This window comes from Miniopterus natalensis, chromosome 1 (genome assembly GCF_054644295.1).
Source record: "Miniopterus natalensis isolate mMinNat1 chromosome 1, mMinNat1.hap1, whole genome shotgun sequence".
Taxonomy (NCBI): domain Eukaryota; kingdom Metazoa; phylum Chordata; class Mammalia; order Chiroptera; family Miniopteridae; genus Miniopterus; species Miniopterus natalensis.
Genome location: NC_142081.1, coordinates 43,197,157 through 43,216,673, shown reverse-complemented (window position 1 = coordinate 43,216,673; position 19,517 = coordinate 43,197,157). Strand labels below are relative to the sequence as shown.

The 19,517-nt window shown below is 49.0% G+C and overlaps 1 protein-coding gene across 1 annotated transcript in view; it reads left to right on the top strand.

Annotated features, from left to right (window-relative positions):
* TLN2 (talin 2) overlaps positions 1–19,517 on the top strand; it is a 391,554-nt gene that overhangs the window by 346,141 nt on the left and 25,896 nt on the right. The window contains exons 48-52 of the mRNA XM_016208572.2: positions 474–657; positions 4,242–4,367; positions 4,570–4,686; positions 6,879–7,064; positions 11,139–11,246. Of these exons, the coding sequence (XP_016064058.1) occupies positions 474–657; positions 4,242–4,367; positions 4,570–4,686; positions 6,879–7,064; positions 11,139–11,246 (721 nt within the window). The remainder of the gene's footprint in view (positions 1–473; positions 658–4,241; positions 4,368–4,569; positions 4,687–6,878; positions 7,065–11,138; positions 11,247–19,517) is intronic.

The window sequence follows — 19,517 nt, the reverse complement described above, 5'->3', positions numbered from 1 at the left end:
GCTCTTGAGGCCCCATTCAAAAGGCTGGTACCAGGGTTTCCGTTTGCTGCTGGAGGCCATCTATATCCTCACCACGTGTCCAGCACCCTTCCCTCTCTCCAGTCCCAGGGCTGGGCTGGGGAAAGATCCCTATTGGCCACCCCTTCCAGGACCCAGCCTCTTGGGCTCTGATGGACTGGGAGGGTCCCCTGATCCATGGAAACCGCAAGAAAGAAGCTGATCTCTCATTTAGCTACAGGGCTGGTGAGCCTGAATTTTTCATTGAAGCTTTACTAGTCGACTACGTGACTACAGGGCTAACTCTCCCTACACAGAAGATGAGCACCCCTGATACGGGAGGGGAAACATGTCACCTCCCTTCCTCAGAGCCCTTTAACAAAAAGCCCCCTGTGAAGGGTTTCTTTTCTTTCCACTATTAGTAACCAAGCTTGGCCCTTTGTCTCTCCCTGTCCCCTCTGCTCTTCGCCTTCCAGAGAGAACATTCTGAAGACAGCCAAGGCCTTGGTGGAAGACACAAAATTGCTGGTGTCAGGGGCCGCATCCACTCCAGACAAGCTGGCCCAGGCGGCCCAGTCCTCAGCAGCCACCATCACCCAGCTCGCCGAGGTGGTCAAGCTGGGGGCCGCCAGCCTGGGCTCTGATGACCCTGAGACCCAGGTACGGGTGGGCCTGGGAGATGGGGGGATCCTTGTGATCCCGCAGACACTGCACACCAGGCCTCGGAAGAAGCCAAAGGCAAAGTAGGGACTTTGAAGTAAACAGTATGTGCGTGAGCGTGTCCATGGTTTGGGGATGGTAGGATGCCGTTACCCAGGCAAGGCCATGGCATGGACCACGGGGATGGGAGACAAACCGGCAGATTTGAGAGGAATCTCTAAAGAGACTCAGCTGGGCCTGGTAAAAAATTGAATGCAGTGAGCATTTGGAGATAAGGGAGAGGGAGGAGACAAGGCTGACTCCAAGGTTCAGGCTCGATCAGTGAGTGAAGGGTGGTAGCTCCATGTACGGAGCTGGAGCTCCCTGGAGGGGTCTGGCTTGGGCAGGGAGATGAAGGTGAGTTCATTTTGGGGCATGTTGAGTTAGGAATGGCAGAGACATCAGGTACAGCCAGTGTGTGGCATCAGCCTGCCCAGGTATAGGGACATGGATTCGAGGGTTGTTGCCCCACAGACCGTGACTGTGATCACGGAGGAAGAAAAGTGTGGAGAGAAGGGGCCTTCAAGGCAGAGCCCCGAGGAATGCTTGATTTAAGACCATTTAAGGAGAAAGAGATGAGTAAGGAGATTGAGAAGCAGGTACAGCTGATAGGAGGAAATCCAGGAGCCTCATGTTAATGACCCATCATGAGTATACTCATGTCTCATTGTCCGAACGTTGCTGACCGGTCACGAGATAACTTTTGTCTGCACTTACGTTAATTTAAGTAATTTTAAACACCTTGCTGACCAAAGTAGCCAGCTGCACGGGCGAGTTCTGCCTTAAATAGCCAGTCAGTAAGCTTTTAAGGGTGTGTTTCAACCCACCAGAGATGGCTGAGTCGTCAGGAAAGGTGGCCATGGGCCCAGGTGACATTAAAGACAGTGGGGACCCCAGCCAGGGCCATGTGTGGGGGTGTCAGGGAAGCCAGGTGAGAGTGAGGAAACGAAGCCAAGACCTATGGACACCCTACACAAGAAATTTGGCTGTGAAGCAGGAGAGGAGAGGAGAGGTGGGGAAGGGCTCTGGGCTCTTATACTCGGCCCTGACCTCGCAGTTTCATTGAAGGTATCCGCCTATTCCTTTCCCCCAGCCTAGAGCATCAGCTACCAAGAACAGTAATTACAGCTTATTAATCTTTGAAACCTAAGCCCCCAACACAGCTCCTAGGACATAGCGGATATCCATCAAATACATGTTCACCTGTTTTTGAATAGCTGACCACAGCCCTCAAGAATGGACTCTGCCCATTCCCATGTGCAAAACTTACATCCCTCTGTTCCCTCTATCCCAGCACCATCAAATGGTACACGCTCCGCTTTCACTGATGAAACCATACTCAGTGAACGAGTCTGTGTGGCCCATTTGCTCAGTACTGGGTAGAAAGCCCCCTACCATTCCATGCCTGGGTGACAGCTACTGTTCTGATTAACAGCAGGCCACCAGCTTTGTTCCCACGTGGCCGTGGCTGTCCCCTCCTGGTGTCCTCCAGTGGAGCAGAGCTCCCGGAGGGAACCTTCTGAATGTTGCCACTTTATTCCTTCTGCTGGATTTCTCTTTGGTAACATCAGTTCAGACGGGCTTCCTCTGCAATTCGAAATCTTCACAGAAACCCCTGCCTACAGTGTTGTTCCTACCCCCATGGAGGAAGAAAGAGCTTGAAAACTCGTCACTGGGGTGGGAACTCACACTTTCCAAGCCTGGCTCAGCTGTAGGAGAAGTGACTTGGCCAGGAAAGATTGAAATCTTTGAATAAAGAAATGTACTGAATTGCTTAGTCTTAACTTCCAACTGGTCTAGATATCCTAAAGCTTCCGTTTCTAATGAGACTGCTAGTGAGAAATGTCCCCACTTGCCGGCCAGTTGTCCAGTGACCAGGGGTGGGACAGGGCACGTGGGATATTGGCAGCTGGCCTTTGCTTCTGTCCCTCAGCCTCCCCCGTCTGCCCCTCCTGGCTGCAATCTCAGGAATCAGTGTGAGGTCCACACACGTCAGCCCTTCCCCACGAGCCCCATCACAGCCCAACCTTCTCTGTGGTTTCAGAGGTTGGCCAAGGTTCCGTGCGCCCTGTGGGTGCGAAGGCACAGGATGGAGAAGGGGGCGCAGGAGGCCGTGTAATCGCGGTGTCACTGTGCTTGCAGCTGTCTGGGACTCTTAATTTCTAATATGTGTTTCTGCGTAGGCTGTTCAGTTCATCCTCAGAGCAGTGCGGTGAGATGGGCAGGGCTGGTGCTGCTGATCTCTTTTGTAGGAGCCAGAGCTGTAGAGCATAACATAGCCTGGAGGTTAAGACCATGACTTTGGGATCACACTGACCAGAGTTCAAATCCCAACTCTTCTACTCCCCAGCCCTGGGAGTATTGACACAAACATTTTAGTTCCCACTTGAAATGGCAGTGATGAGTGTTAAATGAGATAATATGTGTACAGTATCTGGTTCAGCCCCTGGAACACGCGCTCAATAAAGTGAAGTCCTTATTATTGTTGAAGTAGGAGTTATTATTGTAGCAACTGGACCTAAAAGAGTTCAATGTAACACCATAGGATATCACGTAATTCCTGAGTATGCCTGGTACTTCAGAGTCTAGCACACTGAAAGAAAGATAGTCTGTGTTCCATTAGAAGAGGGAAGATACTGTATCCTATCCAGTGTTACATGGGTTCACACCTATGTATTCACTCCTTCCACGAGCTTGTACTGAGTGCACACTAACGTGCCACGCCCTGTTCTGAGTGCGAACGCGCAGACAGGAGTCCGGGCTGGCCCACCTGGAATTTGCATCCAAGTCATGGGAAAGGCAGACGGTATTTAAGAGAACAAATAATAAAATAATTCCGCATGCCAATAAGTGCTATAAGTAAAACAGGGCAAGCTGATGGAGTTGCAGTGTGTGTGATGGGGGTGGAGGGGTGGGGGCAGGGCTGCAGTTTGGGTGGTCCAGAAAGGTCTGAGGACATGACATTTGAGCTGATACCTGAATGACGAGAAGAGCCAGGTTCCAGACAGAGGGAACAGCAGGAGCAGAGGCCCTGAATCGGAAATGAGTTGGGACTTCCAATGGGGAAGAAAGACCCATGTGCCTGTAGCTTAGTGAGTAAGTCAGAGAATCCGAGAAACCAAAGCCGAAGATGCAGGTGGGTGGCCACGGAGGCCTTGTAGGCTGAGCTAAGAGGCTCACATTTTGTTCTCAGCATTTTTTGGTCACCAGTTCAGAGCACAGGTGAATGGTGCTGCCTCTCAGGTGTCTGCCTAGCTGCCTTCGTTCTTTCACAGGCAGCATGTCAGCAGAGCTGCCCTCTAAGAGGTGTTTAAACATGCCAAATATCAGCCTTTGGGAGCTTTGCAAAGTCTGGGTAATGGATCTTCATCCAGACTCCTGCATCAGAATCTCCAGGGGTGGCTCCTAGGATTCTGTGAGTTGCAGGTTTGAGAGCTGCTGACTTAGACCCAAGTGCCCCCAGCCTGCCCTTGGGCCATGTGCTCCTAGTGAAGCCGGTAGGTGACTGCTCGGGGTGCTCACCTGGGCTTCATGCTCTCTTTCAGGTGGTACTGATCAACGCCATCAAAGACGTGGCCAAGGCCCTTTCAGACCTCATTGGTGCTACCAAGGGAGCTGCCAGCAAGCCCGCCGATGACCCCTCCATGTACCAGCTCAAGGGGGCTGCCAAGGTAGAGTGGAGCCCCAGCTAGGGGTGAGCATGCAGGAGGAGTGCTGGAGAGAGAAGCACCCAGAGCATTGGGAGCATGCACATCTGAGCTCCTTTCTCACCTAAGGAAAGGTGTTTTTACTCATAGCATCAGATCTGGAACTAAAGGGCCTAGGGATTAAAACTCAGGGCACTGTTTCCTCTCGGCCTTTCTTCCCATGCAGGTGATGGTGACCAATGTCACCTCCCTCCTCAAGACTGTGAAGGCCGTGGAGGACGAGGCCACCCGGGGCACACGGGCGCTGGAGGCCACGATCGAGTACATGAAGCAGGAGCTCACGGTGAGGAGCCAACAGCCACCTCCCTTGGGCACCCGCATCCAACAGCTGACCCCCAGCACAGGCCTCTCTCTCAGATTGTTCGTGGAGAGAGGTTCTACCCAGAGCCCCTGAACTAGGGAGGCTCACTCACCTGCCTGCCTGAGATCCCACCTGTAACTGCCCACCCCAGAATTTGGTTAGGATCAATTTGTAATTGTAATTAAGGAAACAATTGAAATGTATCACTTAGGATGATTCAGGTTTAATTACACTAAAATTGCAGCATGAAACCAGAGCATTACAGAAGATTCCTGGCAAAGGGAAAAGTCAGTATAGCTATTTTGAGCTTCAGTCGTGAGTACAACAGTGTAGCCACACACAGCCCCTCTTGATTCCTGTTGCTACCAGCAACGCTCCCCTCTGCTGCACACATGTGGGTTTAGGAGCCTGAGATTTGCCATTAGAAGAACCTTGATGCCTTTACCTGAGACACTGCCCTTTAAAACCCAGTTCCCTTCTCTTTGAAGTGCCTGGTCTCAGAGAAGTGGGCCCTGTGTTCTTTCTTGCCTGGCTCCGGCGTTTCTGAGTGAGGGCGTTCTGGTGCTGCTGTGATATGGATATTATCTGTGGTGGTCCTGATTCCCTGATCATTGGACTGACTTGGTAATCCCTGGAAATGAGTGTTTTCACACTGAGGTTTCTTTCTAATAGGTCTGATTACAGATTCAGCTTCTTTTTGGAGGTGGGGGACTGGCCTTTGCTGCCAGTTGTTCGGCATCATTAGAAGGTCACCTGTGAAGGTCACCAGCCCCTGAGGGCCAGCAGTGGAAATGATTGGTTCTGTTGGGCTTTCGCAATGGAGGCTTGTGTTCTCTTTTCCTGCCTTTAATGCATCCAGCCTTGGTTGATGTTGTGCTTAGTTCTCAAGGGGAAACTAAGGAATACAGGTGGTATCCTGAAGCACTGCTACCTGGAACTTATCTGCCCACAGGGGCTGGGGGTTTCCTGCCAAAATCTGGACACAAGTTCTGACAGATCTGAGTGGGCCTAATGGTGGCGATGGAAGAGAAGATTTGAAATTTGGAGCTTTCCTGGGAAATTGCAGACACATGGTCAATCTAAGTATACCAATGTGATTTAAAATGGACCCAGATTGTATGTTTCTGTGGACACAGCAGGTTCCAAAGAGCATGAGCCATGAGGCCACATTAGTGTGGAGGGCTCTGCAAGTGTGGCCTTCATTCCACTGTAGCACTCAGGGGTGGGCCTAGGATTTGGGGTCCTGCCTTAATTGTAGCTGCCTGTTTTTAGGGGAATAGTGATGTTTCACATTGGTTGGCACATGACAAGGATGCTGGCCGGGTCCTCCTTTCTGCCTCAAGGAAGACTTCCCTACTGAAATGTTGTTGCCCAGGGCTGAATACAGAGCAGCCCCAGCTGGTTGCGGAGTCCCCGCGTGCAGGGACAGGTTCACATTCAGCACACACCCAGGGCACCAATCACTCTCATTGGAGAGATAAGACAGATGGGCTTGAAGCATGAACTTCAGGTAGAACTCTGAAGTGGGCTATTCACTTACCCATGGTTAATTTATCTCAGCTCCTCTGAAGGGGTGTGTGTGTGTGTGTGTGTGTTTAAATAATTCACTGTGGTACACTCAACATGAGCGCCTCCGCACAATTATGCAGTTATATTTGTAAGACAGGCTAAGAATAGAAAAAACTGAATGTTTCATTTCCCCTAGCCCCACACCCCTTTAAAGAGAGAGAGGTGAGTCCAGATTGATGCATCCAGGTCAGTCGTGCCCCGGAACCAGCATTGGGCTACAGAGTTTCTGGGAACTGCTGAAGCTCCAGCAGGGATGGGGCAAGGACAGCAGGAAGCCACAGACCCACCTTCCCTGGGATGGATGGTTTACAAATATTAAATACCCATTTTTGCAGACAATCAGGTTAATGCTGTAGGTATGTCTCGCCCCTCGCAGTTCTCCTGATGCCGAGTACAGGGGGGAGAGGCTTATCCGTGCTAGAATCTTGAAAGCAAGAATGATATTACTGTACTCAAATTAAATTTCTCATTTCCTGCCTTTTGACGCTTTCTTCCTGTTGCCGGCTCAGTTTTCAGACACCGAGCTGCAGGCTGGCTGGGGAAGAATAAATTATTTTTGTCTTTCCCTTTTTGATTTTTTCACTTCTTCCGTTTCTGACGTCCAGGTGTTTCAGTCCAAAGAGGTACCCGAAAAGACATCATCACCTGAAGAATCTATAAGGATGACTAAAGGCATCACCATGGCAACAGCCAAAGCCGTGGCAGCTGGGAACTCGTGTAGACAGGAGGACGTGATCGCCACCGCTAATCTGAGCCGGAAAGCTGTGTCAGATATGTTGATGGCTTGCAAGGTAAAAGCCTCGGCGTTGCTTGGGATGGATGCATAGTTCTCGGTCACGACCGAGTCTTTAGGTTTAGTCTGGAGAGGGGGGGCGGGGATTATGGACGGGAGCCACCGTATAGTAAAATGCATGGTGAAGGTGTGCCCGGCAGCCCGAGGGACATGACTCTGAGTGAGTTGTGCGTGTGAGGGGATGGGCTGCCCTGCTGACTTAGCCCTCTCCCTCTCCTCTCAGTTCTGCCTTAACAGACAGTGCGGTGCAGGCTGCTCTGACAGTGTTAAATGGGGACAGTGGCCTTTTGTTCCAGGCCCTCCAAATGAGCGCTGCCTCCCTCATCTGCCTGCACCCTTTCCTGCCTCCGTAGGTCATCCATTCTGTGCTGGGAGGGGTGTTCCCATAACCGGGTGAGGAAGTGAGTTAGAGGAACAAAACAGAACATGGGGGAACTGCCCTTTTACTCTCCGTGCCAGATATTTTGGAGAAACTCTTTCGATTCTTAGATAGATAACGAAGACAGCTGCCCTGAGCCCATGCTTGGTGAGGGAGCCAGGAGACCTGAGCTTTATGACCTGAGCTTTATTTTTATTTTTTTTTCTATTAAGAAAGTGAACCATAGGAGCCCTCTATCCCCTACATCCATTGAGCACCCCCAGATTTTGACCCTTCTAGGGACAGCCTTGCCCCAGTTCTCTGATGTCTGCTCGGCGATTGATTGATGACCCCCTGCCATGGTGAGCAGGTGGGATGAGCCACAGAAGTTGAAAACTTGCTTTCGCAGTTCCTGTAGCTTGGGCCTGAGGGAAAAGGGCCACTCTCTGTGCTGAAGTGAGTTATGGGGGCAGCTGGTGCAGGTCCAGCTGATGGTTTCTCAGGGGGGTAGGATGAGATGGAGGTGGGTGAGCAAGGGCCTGGTGTGGGGGACATCACAATTTATTGTTCTCCTGGGTGTGATGGAGGGTGGGAGCAGTGGGTGGAGAGAAGTGGGTGACAAAGTTGATAGGGCCACTTTCGTGAGAGACCTTGTGTTCTGGACCAGGGAGTTTGGACTCTTCTGAGGCCATGAGTATTTGCCATTTTGATGTGCGTAATGGAATCTGCCTTCCAGAAGTGGTGACTCTGAAAAGGGTTCTAGTCTCCATCAGAGAATAGTGCTTGCCTAGCAAGGTGGCCCACATGCCATCATGGTGTACCTCATAGTTTTGGAAGGGTTGTCATATATATTCTCATTTGATCCCAGATGAGAAGGGCAAGGGGAGTTATCCTAATTTGATGGGTGATGAAACAGGCTTGGAGGGATTAGGTGGCATGACCGAGGTCACACAGCTGTTTACTCTCAGAACCAGAACTGAAACCAGGTCTCCTGACTTCACAGCCAGCCTGTTGTGCTTCCACGGCCTCCCAACCACAATGCTCAGTTAAGGTCACTGTGGTTAAGGAGTGACGGGAACTTTGTCTCCATGTTACAGGCATGAAATGAAAAGGGGAGATTTTGGGGGAAAATGATTAAGATATAAATGGCAGGCAGCTCAGATTTTCATGTCTCTTTAATACACACTCCTCGGTTTGCAGGGAAAGAGGTTACGGATTAAAGGACAGCTGCCATTGGCCCAGCCTCAGCTCCTCCCTGGATCAGGCCATCCTGATTTTTCAGGGCAAAATAACAGCCAGAGCTTCACAAGCCTAAGCTAGACGTGATGACAAGTGTCACTGCTGAGCCGAGACTCCTGTTAGGATAGGATTTATTTAGCAGACTGGCAGTTACATTTCCTTTGGTCTCCTGTATTTCCACCCCTTTGCAGAAAGGAAATGAGGTGCATGAAGTAGGGAATATGTAGAACATCAGGGATGTTGGATGGTGGCTCAAGAAGGAACCCCGATGCCAGGCAGAGGGCCAGGTTGCCACTGGAGGCTGAGCAGGGTAGCCAGGGCAGAAATGGAAGCGCAGTAAGTTGTAGACTGGCTCATTTTATCAGGAAGGAAGGATTACACTAATTCCTTAGGTGGAGAAAAGGACTTCCCTACACCCTAAATTAATTCTACTGTCTGTTGCTTTCTGGTCTTACTTCCATGTGCGTATGTTTACGTTAGGTACAATTTTATATCTACTGTTACAATTAACATTCGATGGCTGTTTCTGTGTTGCTATGAGTCATTAAAACTGACTCTTGCTGGCCAGGCATGGCTCAGTGGCTGAGCATCAACCTAGGATCCAGGAGATCATGGTTCAAATTCCCCGTCACGGCACATGCCTGGGTTGCGGGCTCAATCCCCAGAGGGGGACATGCTGGAGGCAGCCGATCAATGACTCTCTCATCATTGATGTTTCTATCTCTCTCTCCCTCTCCCTTCCTCTCTCTGAAATCAATAAAGATATATTTTTTAAAAACAACAACAACAACAAAAAACTGACTCTTTAACAACCACAAAATACTGTTAATGAATACAAACTTTCCCCTATTATCAGCTATTTAGGTTGTCTGTATGTTTTTATCATGAACTGTACTGCAAGAAGCATCTTTAGGCATATCTGTTTTTTCTATGTTTTGGGTTATTCCCTTAGGCAAGACTCTCAGAAGTTAGAATTTAGTGGGTCAGATGCTATGACATTTTAATTATTGCCACATTGCTCTCCCAAAGTGTCCTACCAAGTTACAGAGCCGGCAACAGTGGACAGGAGCACCTCACCCTTAGCCCCCACCAGCTCTAAATGAGGGCCTTGCACGTTAGCTACAGGAGGTGACACTGCGTAGCATCACTGTCTGTGTCTTCCCCAAGTAGTGTCTCACCAGAGTGGACACGGGGCTCTGTCCTCACACCTGGAGACACGGGAACAGGATGAGTTCAGTGTAGTGGCGGTGAAGAGCGTGTGTTAACGCGGTTAAGCAGTGGTTACGAGCATGGCATGGCTCCTGCCTCTGAGGCTGTTAGTCCTCAGATGAGTGAAACCAGACTCATGCATGACAGATGCTGGCTACTGGAATTATCCCCACTTCTCCCAGGGGGTGTGGGGGAAGGGGGTCAGGTATGGGGAGAGCCACAGATGTTCCCACCAGCACCCCCCAATCCTAGGGCGAGGAGCTTGACTGGAAGAAAGTGGAGCCCGGTGACCCTTCCTCATCCACCTTGACCTATTACCCTAATGTGTGATTCCCATGTATCCTGATTTGTCATTTATTTGCAGTTTTCCGTGTATTCTTATAAGGTCCCTCAACTTCTTTCCAGAACGAGGCTGTGCAGGGAAGAATGGTTGCTAAATGGGTGGGGTTGCCGGATTTAGCAAATTAAAAATAAGGCGTCCAATACTTACATTAAATTTTTGTCATTATTTATCCGAAATTCAGATTCAACCGGGCATTCTGTAGTTGCTCTAGCAGCCCCGTGAGTGGGTGTGCCATCCAAAATGATATATTGTGAGTGACTCAACTCGGCAGGTCACGAGGGCAAGGAAAAAAAGCCCAAAGTGCTCCATTAACCGTACACCCTGGTTTGCTTATCTGGGCAAATATAATGAGTCACCTCTGAGGGTCCTGGGAGCTCGTTGCCTGAAGGTTCCCCGCAGCCAGAGGCTCTGGTTGGGAGACTCCTGTGACCCCAGGGTGGTCAGTTCATGGGGTGAGGACCTGGGCATGATCAGCCTGTGAACAGAGAGGCGTCTTCAGGATGTCTCACATTTCTGCAGAGAGGCAGGCTGACCCTGGGACAGCACATCTCCTGCTGTCAGCTCCAATCAGGAATCTTTCAATGAAAGGTGGGCTGGGGGAGGGGAGAGAAAGGAAAATGGAAGATAAGAGGGAGCAGATTCTCTTGCTTTTGTCTGGTTCCGGGGCATGAAACCTGTGGAGGCCCAGACTTGGAGACAGCCTGCTGCGGAGAGTGGGGAGCAGGGAACAGTGGAGGGGGCCCTCCTCCCTATCCGGGGGTCAGGGCAGGTTTCTCAGAGGCCGCTGAGGTGAGGCAGCGGGGTTCCAGAATCGAGGGTCCAGGGCTATGCAGTGCTGGGCTGGTGGCCCCGCCTGGCCGCCTGGCTCACTCACCAGCTGGCCCTTCCTGCTTTAAGATGTCACCGCTCCCGTCTCTCTCCAGCAAGCATCGTTCCACCCTGACGTCAGCGAGGACGTGCGTGCCAGAGCCTTGCGGTACGGGACGGAGTGCACCCTCAGTTACCTGGACCTCCTGGAGCACGTGCTGGTGGTGAGTGGGGCGCGGGCCGGGCCCGGGAAGAGCTCATTCAGGAGCAGAGCACCCTTCCCTCGGGCAGACCCCTTAGAGCGCGGTTCAGGCTCCACGGGCGAGGCCGGGATGGGCCTGAGAGGACGGGTCTCCTGCATCGCACTGCCCAGCACGAGATGCAGGTGTAGGCTTGGGGGAGCTGCAGTTAGAATCCAGAAGAGCCCGGCTCTCCCGCTGCACCAAAGAGGCAAAACTAGCATGGAAGAGGGTGGGCGGCGGGTGGGACAGGCAGAGCCACCACTGATCAAGGGTCAGGAGGTCCCATTTGGAAGACTCCAGTCTATCCCAAGAGGACAGAGCCACACCAGCCATCGTGACAAGTTAGAGAAAAAGTCACCAGTGCTGCAGGTGACTTACTAGCCTCTCATGTCTTCCTCTAGTCCTTGAACCAATGACCTAGACCACATTGAGAGTGACACTTCCCTTCCTCTGCTGACTTTCCTCCAGCCTGGTGCGCCTGCCTGGATCTGGGTTAAGAAGGTGGACACAGAAGATGTTGGCAAGGGTGGGGTGGCTGTGGCTGGTGGACTGCCCACATGGGAGCCTCGGGCTTGCACCAGCTCCCTGTTCCTAGGGTGGCATGGCTCCCCCCAGACCCTAAGGGCCAAACCATGGGGAACCAGGAGGTATATTTGGTGTGCATCTGTGCCTGTCCACTCCCCGGAGCCACATCTAGAACTGGGTGCAGCCTGGGGAAGACCGAGGCCTTACCAGGCGGAGTGCTCGACTTCCTTTGAGGCGTGGGAAGTCGCACACAACAGATCACTTCATTGGTACTGACCAGAAAATCCCAGACTGGTTAAGATTATGTTCCTGAAGAAGGTTGAAACTGCACTTAGATCTGATATTAAGTCTTGGTTTGGTGTCATGGGCTTTAGCACAAGGGACTCCATTCGGGGCCTGTTTTGGGTTTTGTCTTTAACAGCCCCTCACTCTGGATCAGACTCTCAGCTTGACTGAGAGATGCGATCAAAATTGAAGGCGTTAACGCTACACTCGGCTCCCGCTCTACAGTTCTCACAGCTGTTACTGAGTCCCTGTGTGACATCCCTGGGTCACAGTGTTTTTGTTAATCCCCGTGAAGCTCATGGGTCACATCTTCAGGTCCACAGTCTTTCAGGTGTCCTTCTTCTTGCTTCTTGTCTGACAGTCTAATCTTAGGGAGATCATTTGCTTGGTAGCTAGTAGCTGCAAACGTGCATTTAAAGCTTTTGAGAGAACATGATGTGCCAGAGAAATTATCATGATAAATATAAAAAGAGTAATTTTTAATGTTTGGGGTGCACTTTGGAGCCATAGTCCCCAAGACCCAAACCAGTCAAAATCAAATAAGTGAAGGGAGGGAATCACCTTTTTAAGCCAAGTGGCTTGCTCGGGGATCTTACGTAACTGAGTTGCAGTTTCCCTAAAAGTGCTAATCTAGGTGTGCAGGTGGTGCTGGCCACAGCGGACACCTCCTTGCTTGGCTAAAGGATAGCCTTGGGGTTTCTGTTGTCAGGAGCGACTTTGGACAGAGAGAGACTCTAAGGATTTTTGTTGGGCAGCTATTGCGTTAACAGTGGATCCTGCAATGTTTTCAGAGCAAAGAAGAGGCTCCTGATTATAGCCTTATTTTTATTTATTCCGAACTAGGGAAGTAGGGACCTGCCAAAGGAAGTGAATTCTGAATTCATGACAAACCTTCTAGTAGGTCCTTTCTAACTCGACAATGTAAACTTGGGATATGGCCCATGAAGGTGTCTGTGTGTGTTTATGAACAGTTGGGTGACCTACGAGCCACTGCCTGGCTATGCGCCAGCCATCTGGGGAATGATAAGCACCTCAGACAGAATACTGGAGTGGCACTGTTCATGGCCGGATTGGAGTTTTTGATGACAAGTCCAAGTCTGAAAGGTAACCCTCCCCTCACCACCACTACCCTGGCAGTGGCCTGGAAGACATGGATGATGGCAGGATCTTTCCCAGCCAAGGCCAGTGTAAAGGAAAGAGGAAAGAAGAAAGGGTTTTGTGTTTAGTTAAAGCATGAAGTCTTGATCCCGTGTCTTGAGTGGAAGCAGTCTGCACGGATGTCAGCTATTTCTCTTCCCCGTCAGTGCGAATCCTAGGTCTCCAGTGTCTGTACAGGAGCAGATGTCAGGTGGAGCCTTCTTAGTGTGACCCATAGCTCAGTGCCTCCCAATTGCTCAGCAGCATCAGTGGTCAGGAGTCCTTGGTAAGGTCCTTTCAATGGGGCTCGAGGGCGGTCTTCTTCTGATGGTGTGTCTAAAACCTCAGTCACCAGGCTCTAGGCTGTGACCCACAGGAGCCTTTAATATGGGATCTGGGGAGGCTTCTTTAACCCGTTGATGATAAGCTGGAGCGTAAGATGTTAGAAACTTAACAGCAGCTGGTCATACTAGCCTGAGACGGCAAGGGGTCAGCAGAAGGTTGTATACCAAATAGACATCGGTCTGCTGCTGACTGTCTTGTGTGGAGTGAGTTTATGTTCCTCAAAGGAGGTGCCATGGACAGTCAGCAAAACCAAAGGCAGTACCTTAGGCCAGGGGAGTCCAGTAGTTTCAGCAAGTTTAGAGATTTTAAATCTGAGGATCCCATTAATTCTTTCTACCTTGCCCAATGACCAAGGGCGATAAGGACAGTGATATTTCTGAGAACGATGCAAGTCTTTCCATCAAGGCTCACATGATTTGCCCAGTGCAGCGGATGCCTAGATCACTGGAAATTGTGGAAGGTACACCCCAAGTGGGAAACACGTTTTCTAACGGGTCCTATGCCCCTGTGAGGGCATCAGCCTGACAGCAGGGGAGGGCTTCAACCCACCTGGAAAACATACAACAAGAGCTTTGATAACCCCTGCTCAGTGGCATTTGAATGAAGAGTCCAGCTGCAGGTGTCCAAAAGGTCCAGAGGGAGGAGGTCTGAGGCCTCTGGGGACAAAAATAATTTTTCCAGGATTGTGGACCTGGCAGGCCAGACACTGCTGATAGACTGTTTTTGCAAATTTATGGAAGTTTCCCCATCAGTGTTTATTCGTAATTTGAATCATCTTAAATGCACTGTGGTGGGTGAAGGAATGCAAAAGCTGAAAAGTGGGCTTTGCCAGGGAGCCTCAAAGAACCAAGCGGCCGTCTTGGGTTTCCCGTAGCCCTGACCATTTACTTAATCTACAACCATTGTTTATGCATCTTAATTTCTCTGATTTGGGAGCAAACTGTTGCCATGTTCAGGGCATCAAGATAGCAAAAGTTGGGCAATAAGAAGTCCTTTTTTACAGAAATAGAATGGACTCCAGCCACATGTGCCACAATCGGTGTAGACTCTGCTGCTGTTGGCCGCGCCTGGCAGTCAGCTAGGGCTCCCCTGGTACTCAGGCCCAGTCCTTCAGTGGGAGCCTCAGCTCTGATGACAGCGATGTGAGAAGGTGAGAGAACAGCAGTAGAAGATCATTCAGTGTTGCCCATTTTTGATTTGGGTCCCAGGGACGTAAGAAAATTCATTTGTTTCCATAACATTCCTGAATCATGGACCCCCAAAGGCATAATGGCCGTCAGTACACGTGTGCAGTTTGTCCCGCCTGGGTGAGGACATGGAGTTCTGCTGGTTGGGCTGACTTAGCTCGTGGGAGGTCTCCCCTTCTGAGTAAGTCCTACGGGATAGTGATAGCATGGCCAGCTTGAAAATTCCCTTTTCCATTTCTATAGTGTGACCGTCAACAAACACGATTAGATCAAAAGAGTTAAAAGTGCGTCTCACAAATCCCGACTCAGTGTCGCAAAATGGGATGTTCTCACCTCATCATGGGGCTTCCCTTTGTCACCTAGAGGTTGTAACATAGCAGGATGAAGGATGTTCCAGTGTTTAAGGTGTAGATTAGGTGGTGAAAGCAGAAAACTCTTGTAGGAAGTTAGGCTACTTGCAGAGAAATGTTGAGTCAGTTCAGAGTTAAGATGACTTTGGACAGCATGTAGAGTGTGCCAGTAAACATCATTTCCCAGGGTTAAACGTGCTGAGGCTTCCACTAACTTTGCGGCTGCAGCTCTAGCCCCCTAAGACAGCTGGGCTGGACACGGCCACCTGAATCAAGTCTCTGCTGTACAGACAAAAGGCCTTCGGGCATTCCCACACGCTTGCGTGAGCATTCCCAGAGCTTCATCATTCCCTTGGTGCACAAAAATACAGTAAAAGGTTTTGAATAGTGAGGTAGCCCGAAGGCAGGTGGTTCTTGCGGTGCTTGTCATCTGATAAAAGCCTGCTCATGTTGGTCCTCCCAAGAAAGGGATTCAGGGGCTGAAATTTTAGAAAATTCATGGAGTGGAGAAGTAATAGAGAAAAATTAGGAACCCACAGCCTGCAGTAAGCAGTCAAGCCTAGAAATCCACGCAGCTGTTGCTTAGTTGTGGCCCTAGGAAATTCCTGGCTTAGCTTAACTCTTTTTGGAGACAGCTGAATTCCTCCAGCACTGAGGTTGTGACCTTGGCAATGAACACTGTCTGAAGATAATTGTAGTTTTCCTTAGAGACTGTGCCCTTCTCCAGCTCACCGTTGCAGCAAATAAATGGAATCCTCCATGGACACCTCTTTGGTAACTGAGCACAGCGAGAGGTTATCCACACTTTGTAAAAGGGTCGATTTCCCCGGGGAGTTGGAGGATGTCTGAATCTCAGTGAAATATTTGGGAGAAATAAGAAGGGGCCTCTGAACCCTTGAGGCATGACTGCCCATGTACACTGTCACTTGTTCCCTGTAAAGGGACGTAGATGTTGCCTGTTGAGGTCCACAGGGATGCTGGAAAGGGCTGAACAGAGTCCACAGCAATGAACCATGTGAGTCTGGAGGAACTTGTGACAACAGAGTGTTTGGGACTCGAGGAATCACTGTTATTAAGAGCTCTCAAACCCTGGACAAATTGCGCCCCCCATCCTAGTCCTTGGTGCAAAGAATGGTTAGCCCCTGGCCATTAGTTCTCTGGGCGCCAGGCCTTGTATGGAGGGCCTCAGGCTTTGATGGATATTGAGGTGATTTAGGGAGAGGTTCAGTTATATCTATCTGAAGCTTCATAGGTTCTGCACTATTTATTCTTCCAATGTCAGTTTTAAAGGCAGCCCACATATTTTGGGGCACTTCGATTAAATTAGAGGACCTTTGTTGGAAATCTTCCTCCTCTATGTCAAGGAGAGACAGTAGGAATATAAAAGATCAGGTTCAGGCTGTCAGGAAATTCTAAAGGGAGGTCTCCATTGGAAACAACACATGTGAGCCCTTTTAACTTAGAAGGGAGGTCTCCACCCAGTAGACTGACTGGGGTTGGTCACATGGCAAAAAGGAATGTTTTCCAGTGAAAGATTCCAGAGTCATTTGTATTTGAGATAAAAATTCTCTGTAAACTTTATGAGATGCCCCACTATGGAAACTCCCCTTTTACTCTGCAGATTTTGTTGTCCAGTGAGGGTGGGGTTTAAAGTGGGAAGCGTAGCTCTAGTAATTTCAGTTTCCCCTTGGCTATTCCAGGAAAGTACAGCAAGTCCTCACTTAACATTGTCAGTGGGCTCTTGGAAACTGCAACTTTAAGCAAAAGGACTTAAAAAGAAATCAATTGTACCACAGGCTAAGTGATATAAACACAAATTAAGTTCCTATGGCATATTCCTGGTTGCAAAAACATCATCACACTTCTAAATAAAGACCCAAAATACTTCTAATATTAAACATTGAAATAAATTTGAGCTATACATACATTTAAGAAAGGTTAATAAAAACAGATAATGCTTTTCTAACCTGTTTATTCTAGTTCAGGGTCACAGATGGCCAGAACCTATCCCAGCAACTCGGGGTGCAAAGTAGGGACCAACCCTGGACGAGGTGGGACACCCTTCCACCCCAGGGCCACTCACACCCACCCACAGTCACTCAGACCAGGACAATGTAGACACGACAGTTCCCCTCACATGCACATCTCTAGGATGTGGGAGGAAACCGGACCACCCAGAGGAAACCCACGCAGACATGGGGAGAACATGCAAACTCCACACAGACAGTGGCCTCGTCAGGGCCCATATGGGGGAGTCCTTGGAGGTAGATACGGGGGCATTCGAGTCGATGTTGAAAAGTTTGCATGGGGCCTTTGAGGACAACCTTTTTTCCAGTGTTCCAGTTTATCACAATTGAGACATGGATTTCTGGGCCGTGTTTGATAATGGACCCCGAGAGGAGTGCATTCAAGAGGCCCACGTGTTATTTTGGGTCTCTGGCCTTGGAGCTGTTGTAGCTGTAAAGCTGATAGCTTGGAGGATTTTCATTTCCCTTCTTGTTCCTGGGTCCTTTCAACATGCTCAGCTATAGTCACGAATTCAGTTAGGCCTGTGTCCTCCCATCTTGTTTTCTGCCTTTTTATCAGTCCATAATCTCAGTGGATAACCCTTTACAAAGAGGGCAGCTAGAGCAGTTTGGATAACCCAATTTATCCTACGGAACCAGAAAAGCCATAAGAAGAGGGCTTCCACACAGCTTTAAAGTCTGCCACAGGTAATTCTCTCTTTTGCTTGCGTGTCCGAACAATAGACCAGTCAGAATGCGCAGGGAAGACTTGGGAATGTCTTGTGAAAATTCAGCTGCTATTTTGCAAGATCTTTCTGGTCAAGGATTTTGAATATGGTCCTCAGGGGTTGCCACTTTTCTTCCTGCATCCATTTTTGGGCTTCACCAGATTCTACCAACATGTACACAAGCTGATAAAGATCTCGCAGTTTTTTTGAAGAATTTAGAGTATTATCAGGGCCTATGACCCTGGGCCACCAGATCTATTTTTCAGTAGATTCTTTTTTCTGTTATGAATTCTTCCTTCCAGAGAAACAGGACTCTTAAACCTTACCTTTTGCAAACCTGGGTGGTTGATGTGTCTGTTAAAAACCTGCCACATGAGTTTCTTTTCTTCTTTCTATACAGTTATTGCCATTGCAGCCTGTAATTATAGTAGAAATATAAATGTCTGTGGAAATATAAATATAAATATAGATTTATAGTAGAAATATAAATCTCTATGGCTGTTTTGAAGTTTATAGTGTGAAGGTAGTTAGTGCTAAAATGAAGTCATTAATAGGAAGGAAAGCTAAATGATTAAAACTTTTATGAAACATACAAAAAATTGTCTCATCTTTTGCAAGAATGTTTTTGCCCCTTAATGGTGACACGTGCTGATGGTTCTGACTTCCAAGGAAACATGAATGAAATATCATCATGTACATAATCATTCATGTGTTCATTTTTATCTGTTCAGAAAGTTAAACATACTCTTTGACGGGTATTTTCTAATAAAAATATAAGAAAACAGCCTTCATTTCCAGGGAATTATCATAAACCTAGGAAAATACAAGTTGCTAACGAAAAATTGTAGAGGCTGTGTGACAATATTCTGTCCCCTAAACTGTGGACGTTGATCATTTCCTTGGGGCTGCTGCTACAAATGAGTTCACATTTCACATTATTAGCCCTAATTCCTTCTCCAAAGCAGACTTTGAAGAAATATGAGCAGGAGTGAGGCTGAGAGTGAGGAGCGTTGTTCCACACTGAGGCCCACGAGCCCCTGGCCCCTGAGGCCAGTGCTGATAGAGACCAGCGGGAAGGGAGGGAGACCCTGGCGCACCAGCGGGAGCTAGTGTGTGTCCTGCGGGGGCTTTGGGAGCCAGAGCCGGACAATGAAAGCCAAATAGCCCCTTTAGAGAAGACATCAGGTTTGTGTTGGAATTATCTTTAGGATGGAAGAAAAGAATGTTAAGATTGGATTAGCTATTTAAGGACGGTGAATGAAAAAGCCATTAAAAACTGGAGATTTTAACACATACACACAGGCACACACACACACACACAACATCCTGCCCTCTGCGTTCTCGGGTCTGTGTGGGGAGACCGTTTATAACGAGGTGACCACAGGATCACCATTCTGAAAACAAAGTCCACCGCCATCAGAACTGTAACCGGAGGTCCTACAAAGAGCCCTCCTGGACCACTTGAAAATTTGACTTCTGTTTTAATTGATCAAAGAACATTAGTAAGATTCCTGAGGCTAAAAAAGAATAGAAATTGTCTAAGTTTTATAAAAGGGAAAAGAGAAAGGGAAAAGTTTAAGTTTGGAGAAAATATGTAGCAATTTACAGAAGTAAATTGAGCTTATTTTTCAGGTGGTACAAGGAAGTCCTGAGATCTTCCTTAGTGGGCTGCTTTCCTTAAATTTGGGCA